The sequence below is a fragment of the Pygocentrus nattereri genome, chromosome 11 (assembly GCF_015220715.1).
Source record: "Pygocentrus nattereri isolate fPygNat1 chromosome 11, fPygNat1.pri, whole genome shotgun sequence".
Lineage (NCBI taxonomy): Eukaryota > Metazoa > Chordata > Actinopteri > Characiformes > Serrasalmidae > Pygocentrus > Pygocentrus nattereri.
The window spans coordinates 12,600,504-12,615,701 of record NC_051221.1 but is presented as its reverse complement, the minus strand read 5'-3'; the positions used below and the strand labels follow the sequence as shown (position 1 = coordinate 12,615,701).

General features: G+C 35.1%; 2 protein-coding genes across 9 annotated transcripts in view; both read right to left on the bottom strand.

Annotated features, from left to right (window-relative positions):
• LOC108415727 (NLR family CARD domain-containing protein 3-like) overlaps positions 1-15,198 on the bottom strand; it is a 47,515-nt gene that overhangs the window by 4,268 nt on the left and 28,049 nt on the right. For 4 of the 7 annotated variants that reach the window (XM_037542879.1, XM_037542880.1, XM_037542883.1 and 1 more), the window contains one exon: positions 8,452-9,050. The exons of 1 other annotated variant lie outside the window; for it this stretch is intronic. In XM_037542879.1, the coding sequence (XP_037398776.1) occupies positions 8,981-9,050 (70 nt within the window). In that variant the 3' untranslated portion in view covers positions 8,452-8,980. Of the gene's footprint in view, positions 1-7,431; positions 8,423-8,451; positions 9,051-15,198 lie in introns of those variants that run through there. 2 more of the 7 variants (XM_037542878.1, XM_037542881.1) reach the window with 2 other exon arrangements.
• Positions 421-7,336, bottom strand: LOC119264355. 2 transcript variants are annotated; one of them, XM_037542885.1, is made up of 5 exons: positions 5,788-7,336; positions 5,565-5,669; positions 4,446-4,545; positions 3,844-3,951; positions 421-1,299 (listed from the first exon to the last, which is right to left on the bottom strand). In XM_037542885.1, the coding sequence occupies exons 1-5, from the start codon at positions 6,000-6,002 to the stop codon at positions 919-921; spliced, it is 909 nt and encodes a 302-aa protein (XP_037398782.1). In that variant the 5' UTR covers positions 6,003-7,336; the 3' UTR covers positions 421-918. The 2 variants fall into 2 exon arrangements, with proteins under 2 accessions (XP_037398782.1, XP_037398783.1); XM_037542886.1 differs by having other exon boundaries at positions 425-1,299; positions 3,844-3,948.

Sequence of the window (15,198 nt, the reverse complement as noted above, 5' to 3'; positions counted from 1 at the left end):
TAATGTTTTTATGAATCCTTATTCAAGTGCCATGACGCTCTTATGTATGTTTTCTCTGGCCCTTAAATAAAGTGAGTTCCATTTTACAGTTTATAATGTTTTTATGAATCCTTATTCAAGTGCCATAACGCACTTATGTATGTTTTCTCTGGCCCTTAAGTAAAGTGAGTTCCATTTTACAGTTTATAATGTTTTTATGAATCCTTATTCAAGTGCCATAACGCTCTTATGTATGTTTTCTCTGGCCCTTAAGTAAAGTGAGTTCCATTTTACAGTTTATAATGTTTTTATGAATCCTTATTCAAGTGCCATGACGCTCTTATGTATGTTTTCTCTGGCCCTTAAGTAAAGTGAGTTCCATTTTACAGTTTATAATGTTTTTATAAATCCTTATTCAAATACCATGATTTCTAATATCTTCAAGTATGTTTTCTTCCGCAACTAAGTGAGTACCATTTAATATTTAATGTAAAGACAATCATATGTACAAAAGGTACTTGAGCTTTAATATAAGACATTATTTGGAACTTATGGCTAAAACACTTTTTACATAGAATGCTACATATGAGATATGCTACATATATATATTTTCCAAACTAGTATCAATTTACAAATTCCTTTCCCCAGATACATCTGACACTTAGAATAGTAACTTGACTGAAATTACATTTCAATAACATTCAATTAATTAGTAATGTACACATTTCATGCTGAAAAAATTTAAATTAACATCATTCCATCTTTAAATCTGCAATAACAATCACTTTGAGTGAAGCCGTAGTCCATTCTACAATTGTTACCTGTCGCAAAACTGATTTTACTGAGAAAACAAACAGGAGTGTTAGTATCCAAATAGTGATACAAATGAACAAATCATCCTAACCTTCATCCATCATTGGAATTTTTTCAAATCATGGATCAGTCTACCCAACAGACCTTCAGCAGTCTGGATGTGCGATTACCCCTATGACGCCATATGTCCACCTTGTATGTCTGCCAAGCACGTTCAATATGCTGAGTGTGGCTGCCTGTCCTGGCATCAACAAAATTGTCTTTGTGGCATACAGAGAAATGTTGATATCCATACTGACTGAGCTGACCCCTATACGCACGCCATTCGTCACTCATTATGTAACTTCCTCGTTTGACATGGCGTCTGATCACACGAAGAAGAACACGGCGTGAGCGTGTCTTCACAAGTTTGAGGATTGGTCTTCTAGTAGTTATCCCGACCTCCAGCATACCGAAGACCCACTGCCGTTTGCGACGCCAGCTGTTGCCAAATCGTCCTCGATTGTACTAGAGGAGGAAAAAGTTTGTTTAGAGGTAGTGCACTGTAAAAAAATCTATTTACAGTAAATTATTAATAGCTTAGTTGTAAGCAAAGAAATGTAAATATACAGCAATGGACTGTAAGACATTTAACTGTTATCTTACTATATTTCTATAGCAATGAAACCGCAGTAACTATTTTAAACACACAGTACTTTCCTACAGGGTCAGACAGATAATAAGGAATTCACTTTGGGCCATTGGGCCCTCAATGTATCTGGTAGTCAAATTTAAGTTATTGTGGGCCATGTTTATAGAAATACTTTAATTGTATATTTATTACATTTACAATTTCAAAGTAATGCATCACTACCAAATTAATTGTCAGGTGCTGCTTTGAAATTAAAATATTTAGTAAATTTACATCAACAACACACATTCACTTGTGTCCATTATGCGAGCAGAGAGCCATTAGGTGAAGCAGTATATTCTAAAAGGATGTTGAGTTACTTATGTTATTTAATATTCAGTTTCACTGAATCAGCTAAAGCACATATAGCTTGCAGGGCTTGTGTGTGCTTAACAAAAACATTATTCAAAAAATGACTGGTAATTAATTATTAGCTACTGCTCAGGGATAAAACATTTTTAATTAATGGTAAATATTTGTGAATTTATAAAAATACTGCTGATCTGGTGTTTTTAAAAAGAAAATGAAAAAAAAAAGAAAAAAATCCAAGGTCAAAGCCAATAGTTCACAGGCTCTGCATTTTTCCTGACCAGGCAATATCAATGCCTGTGTTCATGCATACCTGTAGCAATACCAGACATGTTTATACAGCTAAAAAGAACAGCAAGAGTACACAAAATAAAACTGACATTTGCAACTGACATAAGCTCACAGGTGAGGTATAGGTCAGCTTGATACCCAGACAGCCTCAATATTAAATACAAGTCATGTAGACATAGATTATGCAATTGAACTGATAACTATAATGTTTGCCAACTTACTGATTCACTGACTCCACCTCCTATATGTCTATAAGCCACTTCATTAGGTCCACCTATCTAGTATTTTCACTGTCCACTTTGTCAGATCAACTGACCATATTGTTTCACTCTGTAGTGTTGTTCTACACTTACAGACTGTAGTCCATCTGTTTCTCTGCATACTTTGTTACCCTTTTCTTCAGTAGTCAGGAGCCCCACAGAGCAAGTATTATTTGGGTGGTGGATCATTCACAGCACTATAGTAACACTGATGTGGTAGTTGTATTTTAGTGTGTGTTGTGCTGTGCTGGTACGAGTGGATCATACAGTTTGTGAGTGTCCACTCACTGTCTACTTCATTAGACACATCTAACCTATTGGACCACCTTGGAGATGGAAAGCTTTTGATCATAATTTATCTGAAGCCACATAGATTGTGTTGGTCATCCTCAGTCTTTCACTGGTGCTCAGTTTCAGGACACAGGACATTGTTAACTGGTATTTAAAAACTCCAGCAGCACTGCTGTGTCTGATAAAATATGCACAGCATACATGCACAAACACTCCACCACCACTTTAATGTCACTGCAGTGCTGAGAATGATCCACCACCCAAATAGTATCTGCTCTGTAGGGGTCCTGACCACTGATGCAAGGGGGTAAAGGGGCAGAGAAACAGATGGACTACAGTCTGTAACTGTAGAACTACAAAGCGCACATAGATCTTCAGTGAAGCTGATAAAACAAGGACAAGGTAGGTATACCTAATGATTAAGTGGCTAGTCAGAGTATACTGCATTTTTATTTATGCCCAAAGATTACAATTTTTCATTAAATTTACCATATTTTGTGTTATTGCTGAAGAATTTGAAATAGTGTAAATATTTTTGGGGATTCTGGGAGTTTATTTCATAGGATCTTACACAAATGTAAACTATCATTCGCTGAAAAAATTCGCTGCATTCTTGCCAAAATACATATGATGCATCCACATATAAGATGTTCGTAACCCAGTTTGAGCTGCATTTGGAGTTTCTGATCATTTTGGCACTTGTTAAATGTTCCAGTTGCTGAAAAACAATTCATCCTCTGGTGTGTCACCATGCCAACAGCAGAGATGACTGTGATTGGTTAGAGATTGACTTTCGATGGAAAACGTTTAAAAAGAGCACATTTTCATTGTCTGAAATTGCATTTGGTGTATAAAGGCCCTTAGGTAAGCTTATTGTTTATAGCATAGGGTTACCATCCTGCTAGAGAATGATAATGTTTAACATCATGTACTAACACGCATGAACGTATTTCATAAAATAAAAATGATTACAGAAAACCTGCAATGTTTTTCATAACCCAAGCTTAAGCACATTTTTCAATTTTAATTTAAAAAAAAAAAGAAGTCAGTATTGGACATGGATTGGTGTATTTATTTTACATTACCATCATAAGTTCTGCAGGAACCTTACGAACACTGATTTTAATTGTGAATCCTTTTTCTTCCAGATCACAAAACACTAATCAAACAGCATTTGATGTGAAAAAACTCTATTACCTTAATCACACATCTAGTAAAATAATACATTACCTTCCTTTTGTGAGAGAATTTACTTTCATCTAGAACAACGAAGTGATGTCGACCTCCAACCTTCATGCCTTTGCTTTTAAGACGGGAAACAGCTTTCATGCACACCTGCTAATCATAGAGAAGTACATTACAAAACCACATATTGTATAAATATTGTAGCTGGAATATACTTCCATTTCCCATTTCTAAGCCCTTGCAAAATGTAAAAAATACAATTTAATAATTATGCTTTGTATTTACTTGATTTAGGTGAGTCCATTGGTTGCAAATGACTAAAATATGTTGCATTAACACAAAACAAATAAACCTAAAAAAAAAAAAATGTGCTTGTGTAATGTATTTTATTTATTATCCACTTGACATGTTTAAGTAGTACCTGTTTCTTTTCACTGTATAGGCTAAATACTGTATCTGTCCCTGCCTCCCAGCTTTAATTCAGGGAGTGATGGACCACATATAACTCAACTTCTGGCTGGGTCACAACCCGATTCACCTAAATCACCAATGAGTTGTTTGTAAAACACACAAACAATACCTGTCAAATTTGATTGACCTATTTATTTGATAGGGAACTATATATAATGAAGCAGTCATAAACAGACCTTTCTTACTGTATGTGCCATTTTGGTCAGCGTTCTTGAACTGCCAGCAATCCCGTGTTCAAGCATGTCAAGTTGTCTTAGCTGCAGACCTTGAGAAAATCTACATTAGATGTAAGAGGGTAAAACATTAGTTCAAATAACCCACAAGTTTATACACATAACTTATAAATGTCTACACTTGAGTTGGGGATGTTTCTTTCGTTCTTTCAATGTTCCACCCCACTGAAAGTAATGCCCACCACCATAACACAGTCGACCACAGTGGGATGAAACAATAAAATAAATACAATTACTCATCAGTCTGCAATTTTTAATTCATTTCAGATTAATTTTTTAATAGGCACAGTGGTTTTGTACAGATTTTAGTGAAGGGAGAGGCCGAGTTGTTTCAGGATAGTACTTGTGGGGCCTGTTCTGGAAAAACTGGATTAAATAAATGCCCCATTAAATAATTACAGTGGCAAGTTAATATTATTCAAACTTTAGCTAAAGGGGCTGGACAATGGACTGTTACAATAAAACTTTATCTCAGTAATTCTGAACTTATGTGACTGGATGATCATTAGCCAAAGTCAAACTTGGAAAATATTAATTAAGCTATAATATTATATAAACTAAATATTAAATAAACTTAAACTATAATAACTCCAATTCTATCTGCTCAGGATCTTGTATATATGTAACTGTAATCATAAAAATGTAAACAAACGCAAGCCAGCAAGCATTTTTTGGTATTTTTGTTTCTTTTTAAACTTTAATTTTCAGGCAGAGGTCGAACCTTGAATTGATATCAAGATATCGAAATACGGAGGTAAAGTTCAATCAGGGGTGACTATGGTAATCAGAAAGGTAGCTAAAGTTCACTGTGTTTGTGACTAAAGCAAATGCCACTGGCTTTTGGTAAATCAAGTAACCTAATGTTAATGTTACTTTGGACAGGCGGCAATGACAGTCAACAGTTATTGCTTTCCCCTTTCCTACTACACTGTAAAAACAAGTATATGGGCCAATGACATCCTCTAAAAGCCATCCCATGCATAAATAACAAGTCATGAGTAACGCTAATGATAATTTCATCGAGCTCTAGAGAAGCGCTGAGAAATAAGTGTAACTAGCTACCTGTATATGAACATCAGCCATCTCGCCAGGGATTTGCGAGATTTGTACATCACAGATCCATAACGTACTGATGTTTTCTTTGCTTTGTGGTTTGTTCCGCAAACCCTTAAGGCAAACATTAAAAGTTCAATCAGTTTATTATTTTCACTGTGTTGTGAGCCAAAATGAGTCTAGGCAATGTTATGGTTTATGAAATCTAACAAAGTGCAGTCGGGCCACTTACCAGGTAAGACCATCACTGCGCGCGCTTTCTCTCAGTCGCATGCGACGTGTGCAAATGCAGCACCGCATTGATCGTTTCAGTATTCCCCGGCGCTGCATCCACCTCACACTTCTTCTCCTGTTGTTAAGTGTGTCCCGTTGATGTACAAGTTTAAGAATATCTTCACTTAAACGAGCCATACTAGGCAGAAGGACGCGCTCTAGATGTCTAAGCATAACGGAATGCTGGGAAATGAAGTTCGTACCACGTGTGTCGCGGTAGTTTTGTTTTGTGCGGTAATGTTAGTTGCATGCGATTATTTCCCGTTTCATGTTTTTATCGCTTAGTCTGCAGCAAAGGAAAATCATGGTAAGTAATAATTTAGGGTCGCATATAATGGTTTCTTACTATAGATACAGCGTAGTCATATTCTTAGGGTAGGTCCCAATGTGCAGTGTCTTGTGAATTTGAGTTCCTAGATAGCCTTGCTTAACACAGTGGTAGCCAGCTTGCTAGGTGTGGCTACCAAAATGTTAGCTAGCAAGTGGTGACATGAGCCTGAATGTGTTTGGGCTGTGGGATCACAAAAACAAAATGTTTTTGTGATCTTATTTTCTTTCATGTGTGATTATGAGAAACAGAATCGTATAACTACACGCGCTAAGTCAAAAGAACAAGTTGAAAAGGAGCCAAAGGGGGAACCAGGAACATCTCTTCCACCACAAAAGCACGGTGTCTAACAGTTACTCAACGTATTTGGCCAGCTGGCTGGTTTAAGGCTAAATAAAGTAAAGTAACTTTATTTCTCAAAAACAGATGTGGAAATAATCACGGGCGAGAGTTCATGTTCCAGACCACAGCATGGCAAAAAGAATCTGCTGTCACGACCCCAGTCGTTATCCATCAAGAAAGGTCAGTAGCTAGATAAATTAGACCGTAAACTAACTAATATGTATGTGGTTATATGTGGTTATGTGGGCTACTTAAATGGGGCTGCACAATTTTTCATTAGATTTTACTTATGATTTTTGACTTAAAACTAAAATCATGATTCTCATTTATAATTCTTTGAATAGCAATTTTGTACAGAACAATATGAATTTATGAAGGTCTTTCATTCTGTATCTTAGTGTGTGTACAGCAATTTGGAGATGAAGTGTATGTAATATGCAATATAGTGAAGTACAAAAGCTTTCTAAATAAAATTAGAATTATAAAGTACAAATAGAATCGCATTAAAAATCCTCATGTAAAACAGGCAAACTACCATCACCTTACAACTTTTGTTGTAGAGTTTGGTAATACACATGAAAGGTGTCTGCATAGCAAAACATCTTCTATACTTCATCTTTCGTATTTGTTAATGTTAAAAATGTTATGTAAATGTTAAAATCAACACATCTACAGTTATAGTTGTTTCACAGAGTGGTAATATGAACTATTATGCCATTTTATGAAGATGTTTCACTGACAGCTTTTTGTACTTAATATATAAATAGTTTACATTTTTAGTGTAAGGGATTAAAACTATGGTTACTCATAGTTCATTTTAGATTAAATAAATGTTACAAAGTAGGTAGGTTGCTTACTTTTAAGTTAAAATGAAACTTTTATTATTTAATTATTTGCAACACATGCAGTGTAAAGTAAGCAACAGGGATCTTTACAAGTTTGAATTTATTAAACTGAAAATAAGATATAAACCACAGATTATTGTTCTGTGAAAGGGGGCCTTTTATGCTCATTTTCCGTGTTCATGATTTTATTTTTGAGGTCTACTAGAATAGATTTACATGCGTCACTGTTACTAAATCATTTTACCATGTTGTATTAGCATGCTAAGCTTGCCGGTAGGCAGGCAGTAAGAATTGTGTTACGGGATGGCATCACTTTGTAACAGAGAAAAGGCTGGAGTACCAACAAGGTATTTTGAGCAGCCGAGAAAATTGGTTTCTGTGGGAGAGATTTTCTCCCTCTAAACTTCGATTTGACAGAATTCGTGACTTTGGAGACCATTTACAAGCACAAAAAGCATAATAGGTCTTTTTTTTTTTAAAAGCATAATATGTCTCTTACTATTATACACTTGTTATCTGTATTTATTTGTATTATTTATTGCATATACATTTATCATTTAAGACATCCATATTACAGTCAGGTAAAAGGACAAAGCCAGGTCAAAACCAAAATCAGGGTAAAAATTCTCTGTAAGATGGAGCTGTTAGCACCCAAGAAGTAGATTTAATGTGCGTTTGTTGAAAGGAAGGGAACTGATCTCATTAATACAGGTTTCTTTCAGCCACAAATTGCCTGTATGTGAATGAAAAAACTCCAAACTACAGTAAACATATCCTACATTTCATTTAACTAGGTCTAGGTTGTCAAGCTTGGTAGATAGTAGCTGTTTATAATTTTCTTTCTATCTATCTTTATGTATATTGTTTGTACATTTCACATGCAAGCATAGATAATATTTGAAAGCATAAATTCTCTCCTTTTATCTTGTTTTTCTTTTTCATTTAATTTTTCTCTTAATGCTTGTCTCTTCTTTTTATTTTTCTATAAAACAGATGAGAGGACATTGGCTTTGGACTCCAGCCCAGACAAGGCATCCACCTCACTTCCTAAAAAGAGAAAGCTGCAGATGGCAAGCCCCCTGAAAAAAGGTTATTATACAAAATAATTTTTTCATAGTGGGTTACATTGTATTTACACTCTGTTTATGAAGCCCTATCAACAGTGACTTCCAACAACTTCCAGGTGAAAGAAAGCATTAGGCTAGTAATGTGAGATAATTCAGCGTAACAGATTTCACAGAAGACAGAAATCATATTGCCTTCTGAGAGGTACTTTCAAGATACCTTATGTTCATTCTCTTTCTAATTGTGCCATGACTAGTGTTGAATTTGAGTTTTTTTTTTTTTGCATTGCAAATGCATTTTTAAAATGCCTTCCGCTAACTTTTTTGTACCACATAGCCCTAAATATGATATGCTTGTTTCCATTTAGTTATATACTATACATTTTAAATAGGACCCAGAATCTTTTATTAGGTCTGAAGACAGACTGGAAAGTCAGTGTCTGCAATATATTATCTTAGCTTATGGATAAACTTGATCCATTAGGTCTATTCTTTTGTCTCAGATGTCTTGTAATTTTTTGAAACGGTTACCTTTTTCATGGTAGGGATGTTTCCCACAGCTGCTTTGGAGCTTCAAAAGTTGAGGGGCAAAGTTGAACTGATGGAACAAAAGATCAAAATGCTGGAACAAGTGAATTCGGATCTGAAGGATGACAAAGAATTTTTGCTCAGCCAGATAAAATCATCGGCTCCTCAGCTGAGTATGTATTAAAAAACAGCAACAATGTATTGTAACACATGGGGTAAATTAATACATATAACATAATACATACATGACAACAGACTTAAACCTAATCCATATTCTTTAAAACAGCATTTTTCTTGTTTTCTTCCTTCCTTATTTATTTCATTATTGTATACCCAGAGAGGCAAACCATTCAGACTTCATCAGATGATGAATCGAGCACATCATCATACACGTCCAGTTCTTCAGAGGAGGTGCCAAAAAAGAAAAAGAAGAAAAAGTCTTCTCGTGGATGTGATAACGAGAGTCTTCAACTTGGCAACAGCAGGACCCGTAGTAAGTGAATAAGCACACTCTTCTGCTCACTCCCTTCCTGGTTCCTTTTCTCACTCCACCTTATTACTGATTTTTCCTGTTTACTGTGTCTTTATCAGTTCTGTGATTTATTAGACTTATTACTACAGTGGTCATTTTAATGATTGTCTTATGCTGCAATGTAATGTAAGAGCAATATTGTAGAAAACTGGAAAAAAAAAATCACAGTTCTGAAAAAAATATGCGTAATACAAAGTCTTCATAATTGAGAATAATGTACAGCACCATTAGAAGACATTTTTAAACACCTTGCCAGAAAATTTGTAGTGGTTTTTACAATGTGCTTCTGTACTGAGTTTTTTTGTATTCTGATTGGAAACTGTTGAACACTAGCAAGTAACCTGTTGCAAAAAGTAGCACGTCTAAACTTAGCAAAGTACCTGCTCACAGGTAAAAAAAAAACAAAACAAAAAAAAAACACTTTTTGGTTGTTTTCTGTCAAAGCAAACACTTCTTGGCTGTAGTCAGAGGCAGGACAGAGGTTTCCTGTTGCTCTACATTAATTAGTTAATTAGCTGGAGCAAAAAGGAAATTAAGACCAGACTGGGTCTCCTGCACCAGTCTTTACTGAGCCTGTTGAACACCAAGAGCATGCTCAGATTTACTGGACTGGACAGGTTTACTTGGATTAGCACTATATGCTACCCACAACAACAATAATTGTTTATCGGTTATGTTTTCTCATTACTTTGCTGTGTTACATAATAAACTTTTTTATTAAAAAGTTTATTTAAAGAGCAAAGAGCCATATGGGACAGTGTGGACACCCCTGGTCAAAGGAATAAAAAAAATATTTGCTATCATTGTTATTTGCTGACACTGACAGATTGGAAATTTTTCAAAAAAATGTGCCGTGTGCAGACTTTATATATGTTATGTTACAAAAGTTAAAATATATATAAATGTAATTTTTTCGAATGTGTTAAATTTAGCAAATTGCTAGAAATTGCCACATATATGCCATATTTAAGTTGTTTGTTAGAGTGGATGTGTTAATTTATTTACACTTACATAATCAACAAGTCTGATTTGAGGAGGGCTATTAAAACTTTTGTAAAATACTGTAAATAAAGAGCATAATAAATAAATATTTTCCAGCAATCATACATAAGCAACCTAACAGTAAGTGATGGTAATAATAATAGCAATTATTGTTCAGTTATTGTTCATGTCTTGAGCTTTTCTTACTTTTGTAAGATGGATTTTTCAAAACAATTTTCAATAGTTGCAGGCCTAGACGTTGCCATAGCTGCAAAATGTGTTGATCATTAAGATTCGCTTTGTGTCTTGGACATAGGAAATTTTAACTTTAGTGATATTACCAACCACTGAAGTAATTAGACATTTTCATGCTGGTCAGGTTACATAGAAATACAGTATTTATGTTGCTGTTGGCATTTTAACTGTACAGCACAATTTATTTAAGTAATTAAAATAAAAAAAAATCATGTTTGATTTTGCCAGCATTCTTAGTCAGGTTTTCCAAAGATACAAGACTGTAGTTTTATATATTCATGCATATGATTATTGAACAGTATTTGAGGATTATGACTTTTCATGCCTTTTTTTTTTTTTTGCAGTGAAGACGATTGAAGGGGTCATAAAACGCTATAAGCTGGCACTGAAGTCGTACAGAAGATGTGGCTCGATGAAGAGGGCGTTTGAAAAGCAAAATGTCGACAGAAACACGATTGCGCGAACTGCTCCAATTGCAGAGCTTTACATAGCATTTCCAGATGCCTTTGCTGCTTTGCCAGAATGGAATGACACTGTTGAGAAGATGTCAGCATATGCTGAACGTTGTAGGCAAGCAATTACTAGTGACATGGCTCAGCAAATTCTAGAAATGAAAAAGAAACACCTCCTTCTACCAATTGTGTATAAGCTCACGTAAAAGTTAAGTTGATAAAATATTTGTGATACAAAGGCATCTGAATATGTAAACTTCATTTAGGTTTGTGGTCATTTTCTTTTGTACTGAAAAAATTTTGTTTGTAGGAAATGTTAAGTAATTAAAGCCTGTGTTTAAATAGGATGTCTTAGAATTTTGGGTAACACTTTATTTGAAGGCTACCTACATAAGGGCTTTATGATGCATTCACACTGAATAATGTGTTTATGAAGCACTACTTGAACATTTATTAAGTGCTTATGTCGGTTCTCACAACCTGACAGAAGATGTTTTATGAAATAAATGACATTGTCCTGACATAATATGAATAAACCTTGAACATATTTACAGCACTAAACATATTTAAAATGCTATACATAAGTATTTATGTCAGCATTCTTAAGACGACTGTATTAATATCAGGTGAAATATGCCTGGAAACCACCCCCTCTTCCCTCGATGGCATGGATAAGATGATTGATGCAATTATGTATAGTGTTTTAAATGTTTAGTGCTGTAAATATGTTCAAGGTTTATTCATATTATGTCAGGACAATGTCATTTATTTCATAAAACATCTTATGTCAGGTTGCGAGAACCGACATAAGCACTTAATAAATGTTCAAGTAGAGCTTCATAAACACATTATTCAGTGTGAATGCGTCATAAAGCCCTTATGTAGGTAGCCTTCAAATAAAGTGTTACCGAATTTTGGAGTATCTTGGTATTGTTAACATGATTGTTACAATGCAAGTTTCATTTATATTCACTACAGTCAGTTTGTAGTACGAGCTAGTAAATATGTCCGTGCATTTAACTTTTGAGTGATAACGTAATGGAACAACCTGCCTATTAATCACAAATATTGGAAAAAAAAAACAACTTTGTATACTGAAGGCATTTTCTTTTTCTCAGTAAAGGTGTTTAATGTAAATTTGTTTCCACATTTTGATTTACTGCTGCCATTTGATATTAACAGTAACAATTTTCATACTAATTTACAAATATTTGTTTATTAGGTAGCATGTCAAACAGCACATTAGAAATTGTTAAATGAAACTCACATAAAACAAGTTGAGACTAAAGTTTATTTAAGAAATTATATGTAAAGATGTGGAACTCACTTTACTTAAGGGCCAGAGAAAACATACATAAGAGCGTCATGGCACTTGAATAAGGATTTATAAAAACATTATAAACTGTAAAATGGAACTCACTTTACTTAAGGGCCAGAGAAAACATACATAAGAGCGTTATGGCACTTGAATAAGGATTTATAAAAACATTATAAACTGTAAAATGGAACTCACTTTACTTAAGGGCCAGAGAAAACATACATAAGAGCGTCATGGCACTTGAATAAGGATTCATAAAAACATTATAAACTGTAAAATGGAACTCACTTTACTTAAGGGCCAGAGAAAACATACACAAGAGCGTTATGGCACTTGAATAAGGATTCATAAAACATAAACTGTAAAACTCACTTAGGGGCCAGAGAAAACATACATAAGAATGTCAATACAGTGTCATAGTATTTGATTAAGCATTCATGAAAATGATTTTTCATAACCCACATTATTTTGTCATTTAGCAGATTCTCTTAACCTGCACAAAATGTGCTAACAGTGGAAGCAAAATCAAAACAGAATATTCTAGATTGAGACAGCAGGAATCTATATCCTAAAAGACGTCATACCTTATAGTTAAATATAGTAAAATACATATTTATACCACAAGTCTACAGATGAGTTAAGAGTGCGGTTCTTCAGTCGATAACAGAAGGAGCTGAGAGATGGTGCAGTGCAGAGTTTAGGGAGAAGTGTGTTCTACCACTGAGGGGCCAAGACACTGAAGTAGTAACCTGAGAGGCAAGCTTGTATTTTATGGAAGGACATTTCAAGAGAGAAGTGGAAGACCTAAGCCAGTGTGCTTGGAAGGTAAGAACTAGAGAGTTGTGTCTTCTTCCCTCAACAGGATTTCAACAGAGGAGTCACTGAAAAGTACTGAAACTTGCATCCTGCACCATTGTTTACTCTTTAATGAAGAATGAGTAAAGGGTTAAAGAATTTGCACATGATGAAATAAAATTGTAGAAAGAATTTCATAGACTTACTTCCCTTTCTGTGTAGTCTGTTTTCTTCTCACTCACTACTGCGCCTGTGTAGGCCTTGAAATTAACACTTTTGTTCAGTTTAATCAACTGCCTCATTTTATAAAGCTGTATCACATCATCAGCACTGTGTCACCCTGACATACCAAACACAAAGCCACTAAGTCAGCTGTCATAACATGCTATGTCATTTCACCTCAGAAAATGTCATGACACAACCTAATGTCACCAAAAATCTATGTCTCTTGACATAGTTGTTATGTCAACATGACATCAAAGTTGACAAAAGCAGTCTTTATGACAACTGACGACTTATGGAATAAGTGTTTATAAATGTTTATGTATGTTTGTGTCGGTTGTCATGAAGTGCTTATGTAGGTGTCATGTAGCCTTCATTACCGTGCCCTACAGTAAAGTGTTACCCAAACATTTTATGACATAGAGACCTAACCCTTTACTTTTGTTGAAGACAGCAGTACAGTCATGAAAACGTTCATATATACGTTCAGAAAAAGCGATTCCAGCACTTCAGAAGCACGCAAAGGCTTTAAAACGGCAGCAAATGCTATGCAGTATGCTCTTAACGTGAAAACACTGGGATAATTATAACAGACATTTCTGACATGAATCACACTCGCTGTGTCATGAAACTGATATAAAAACACATTTTATGACATAGAGACCTAACCCTCTACTTTGGCTGAAGAAACCAGTACAATCATGAACCCGTCCATAGATACGTGCAGAAAAGGCGATTCCAGCACTTTACAAGCACGCAAAGGCTTTAAAACGTCGGCCTACGCTATGCAGTAAGCTCATAATGTGAAAACCTTGGGATGATTGTAAACAGACATTTCTGACATGAATCACAGTTGCTATGTCATAAAACTGAAATAAATACACATTTTATGACATAGAGACCAAACCCTCTACTTTGGCTGAAGAAACCAGTACAATCAAGAAAACGTTCAAATATACGTTCAGAAAAAGCCAGTCCAGCACTTCAGATGCACGCAAACGCTTTAAAACGGCAACAACTGCTGTGCAGTACTCTCTTAACGTGAAAACACTGGGATAATTATAACAGACATTTCTGACATGAATCACACTCGCTATGTCATGAAACTGAAATAAATACACATTTTATGACATAGAGCCCTAATCCTCTAATTTGGTTGAAGAAAGCAGTACAATCATGAAACCGTCCTCATATACGTGCAGAAAAGGCGATTCCAGCACTTCAGAAGCACGCAAAGGCTTTAAAACGGCGGCAAACGCCATGCAGTAAGGTGATAATGTGACAACCTTGGGATAATTTTAAAAAGACATTTCTGACATGAATCACAGTTGCTATGTCATAAAACTGAAATAAATACACTTTTTATGACATAGAGACCTAACCCTTTACTGTTGTTGAAGAAAGCAGCACAATCATGAAAAAGTTCATATATACGTTCAGAAAAAGCGATTCCAGCACTTCAGAAGCACGCAAAGGCTTTAAAACGGCAGCAAACGCTATGCACTATGCTCTTAACGTGAAAACACTGGGATAATTATAACAGACATTTCTGACATGAATCACACTCGCTATGTCATGAAACTGAAATAAATACACATTTTATGACATAGAGACCTAACCCTCTACTTTGGCTGAAGAAACAGTACAATCATGAACCCGTCCATAGATACGTTCAGAAAAGGCGATTCCAGCACTTTACAAGCACGCA

Bases quoted from the DNA above. Each gene is read 5' to 3' on its own strand.
- LOC119264355 (XM_037542885.1), bottom strand. From the start codon at position 6,002: ATGCTTAGACATCTAGAGCGCGTCCTTCTGCCTAGTATGGCTCGTTTA. The intron at 5,670-5,787 runs GTAAGTGGCCCG...GTTTGCCTTAAG, and splicing joins CGCAGTGATGGTCTTACCTG to GGTTTGCGGAACAAACCACA. The intron at 3,952-4,445 runs GTCTGTTTATGA...CTCTATGATTAG, and splicing joins TGGCACATACAGTAAGAAAG to CAGGTGTGCATGAAAGCTGT.